This window comes from Trichechus manatus, unplaced genomic scaffold (assembly GCF_000243295.1).
Source record: "Trichechus manatus latirostris isolate Lorelei unplaced genomic scaffold, TriManLat1.0 scaffold00009, whole genome shotgun sequence".
In the NCBI taxonomy this organism is placed as follows: domain Eukaryota; kingdom Metazoa; phylum Chordata; class Mammalia; order Sirenia; family Trichechidae; genus Trichechus; species Trichechus manatus.
In genome coordinates this window covers 31,080,334-31,083,246 of record NW_004443945.1, presented here as the reverse complement: position 1 = coordinate 31,083,246, position 2,913 = coordinate 31,080,334, and the positions used below count along the sequence as shown (strand labels likewise).

Here is a 2,913-nt window from a genome sequence, read left to right as displayed (position 1 = left end):
ATAAAATGTGACTAATCAATTTGTTTCTTCTTTTCAAATACTTATACCTTTTATTTCTTTTTCTTTCATTACCATTATAATTAGTTGTATAATGCTGCTGAATAGAAGTAGCAGGTATTTTTACTGTTATTAAAAGATTTTTCCAATATTTCACATTTATTACATGAGAAATATATAACAAATCTGTAGTTTTTAATTTTTTAGATACTGCTTTTCAGATTAAGAAAGTGTCTTTCTTTGCTCAGATTTGTAGTTACAAAAAGATGTTAAATTTCCTTGAATACTTTCCTACATCTACTAGGGTGATCACATGGAATTTCTTCCTTAATGCTCTACACTACTGTAAGATGGAAGCTCAATGTCTCCACTTGACCTACACACTCACTTCCCTCCTAGGTTTCCTGATTTCCTTTACTTTTGGCCTCTACAGATTCCTTCTTGTTTATTTCAGCTCAAAGATGAATTTTAAAATACATTTTAATTTATTTTTATATACCTCATTTAGCATTTACCTCAATCAGGAGAGTAGATCAGAGTGTCTATTCTGCCCTATGGCCAGAAAAGGAATTCTTTTCCATCATTTTTTATCAAAGTCTACAAATGCTTTTCAAGGTCTATGCAACTTCTCAACTCATTGAGCATTAACTGATGACTAATTCACTTGGGGAAAGAGGGCATGTTAGAAAAGGGACATAAATATTCCATTTATTGGGAAGTATAAACTCTATCCCATATTAATTTATTAGTATAATAGATTCTTAATTGTTTTTTGGAAGTCTAAATTGTATAGATGATAAGCAAGTTTGTAAAGTAAAAAATCTGATCATCAAACTTAAACGATGACGAATACCAACTCGGCATAAAGCTGTCTTCTCTTTTATTTTTCTTATCTGTAGAAATAATTGCAGCAAGTATGTATATGACAATTTAGGTGCATGCTGTCTGGGAGGATAGCATAATAATGTAAAATGAGACTGAAAAGTGCTCTCGAAATAACCAAAATAAGTTCAAATGGCACACAGCAGACTATATAGATGGGAAACCTGACTATATTAAATTTTTCATTTTATCTTTAAGCACATGTAAATGGCTACTTACACAAAGAATAAGAATTATAAAAGTATACATTCTATTCATGTGATTTGACAGAGATGGTTCCCAACATCCTACTCTTTCCCCAGAGTAACCTCCCTCTTCCCCTTCCGCTGGTCTAATCAGTTCTTTCTCACCCTCTGGGTCTGAGATGAAAGGTCAGTTCTTTGGGAAGACCTTCCCTGGTTTTCTATAGAGTGGTTTGGTGTCCCTGGTTTACATTACTATTGTGTCCTCTTCTTTCCCTCTCATAAATGGCATCACGTTTACAGTTGTTCAACTTCTCCACGCAACTATAAATTCCATGAGGACAGAAGGGTTCCCATGTTTTATTTATTGCTATATCCCCAGTGGCTAGCACTGTTCTTTGCTCATACTGGGATTCAATAAGCAGTAGTTCAATGAATAAATATGAACACTTCCACGAACAGCAATTGTCACACAAGCTTGAAAGACACTCAAATCCCTTAGGTATCCTTCACTTGAAGACAAAACAAGATAGGATGGCCCACTTCCATCACTGCCAAAAAGATAAAAAGTAAAATCGGTAGACTGAGACTACAAGTCAACTAATAGATTCCAAGACATTTTCTTTAAATGGAAATTATTTAACTGAACTTTATCATATGATTACTTTTAGAATAAAATACTTGCCAAAGAATGTAATGTGTTAGATTATATATATAGCTCATCTCAAAGTCCCTCACAGTTTTGGCATTCATTCCCTAAGCTGGAAGATCTGGTTTACAAAAAAGACGAAGTGTCTCAAAGAATTTTTACAAATCCTGTAAATAAAGAATTTATTCTCTTCTCAATTGCAGAGTTTTAAGTACCTTAAGTCAACATTATGTCACTATACATTAACATGTAGTCAGTGTGCAGAAGATAGCCAAAAAAAGTAAAAAAAAAAAAAAAAAAAAAAAAAAATTAGTGTAAAAATGGGAAAAAAGGAAAATTCATCATCAATTGTTATACCTGTAAGTGATGTGTTTGTGCTGCCACTTCTGTCCTGTTAATGCATATCGCTTTCGACGAATATTAAATTTGGAGTTACCTCTTGTCTGGTCAGGTACACCACATCGAGGCTTCTTCATCCAGCTGCAAAAAGCAGTATTTTCCAGTTATTTACCAGCAACACTCAATAATTTCAAAAGGAAATCAATTAAAAAATTAATCTTAGACTGTGATGATCAAAAGGGAACCATAAAGGGGGAAATCATCCATTCCCTGAATTTTGAAATAGATTTTTTTTTTTCCTGAATGATCCAGAATCACTAGTTTACTACTCAGATTCTTCAGATAATTTTTCTTTCTCTAATTCATTTTGTGCTAAGGAACTATGAAGTTTAAAACTGAGCTGAGAAACTATGAAGCTCAGAACTAGAATCTGCCATTAACAAAATATGTGACCTTTGTCAAGTCTTTCATCCCTGGTCTCATTCATAAATTGAAATTGTTTAAAATTAATAATCACTAAGATCTATTCTGGAAAACTTGGTGGCATACTAGTTAAGAGTTCGGCTGTTAACCAAAAGGTAGGCAGTTTGAAACCACCAGTCACTCCTTGGAAACCCTATGGGGCGGTTCTACTCTGTCCTATGGGGTTACTATGAGTTGGAATTAACTCGAGAACAACATGTTTTTTTGGTTTATACATATATATTTGTGTAACTTTGTCCTACACGGTCCCATTTGACCTTTGCCATGTTTTCTACATATTCTTACATACTGTATAAGGAAAAAGATGTTCATGACTTTGAGTAGCTTTTCTTTAGTACCTTGTAAAATGGTTTTGCTGTTCATTATTCCCTTTAACAGTTA

General features: G+C 33.3%; 1 protein-coding gene across 1 annotated transcript in view; it reads right to left on the bottom strand.

Moving 5' to 3' along the window:
• MMP16 (matrix metallopeptidase 16) overlaps positions 1–2,913 on the bottom strand; it is a 358,917-nt gene that overhangs the window by 148,840 nt on the left and 207,164 nt on the right. The window contains exons 3-4 of the mRNA XM_004370828.1: positions 2,068–2,190; positions 1,470–1,612 (exon numbers count right to left, since the gene is read on the bottom strand). Of these exons, the coding sequence (XP_004370885.1) occupies positions 1,470–1,612; positions 2,068–2,190 (266 nt within the window). The remainder of the gene's footprint in view (positions 1–1,469; positions 1,613–2,067; positions 2,191–2,913) is intronic.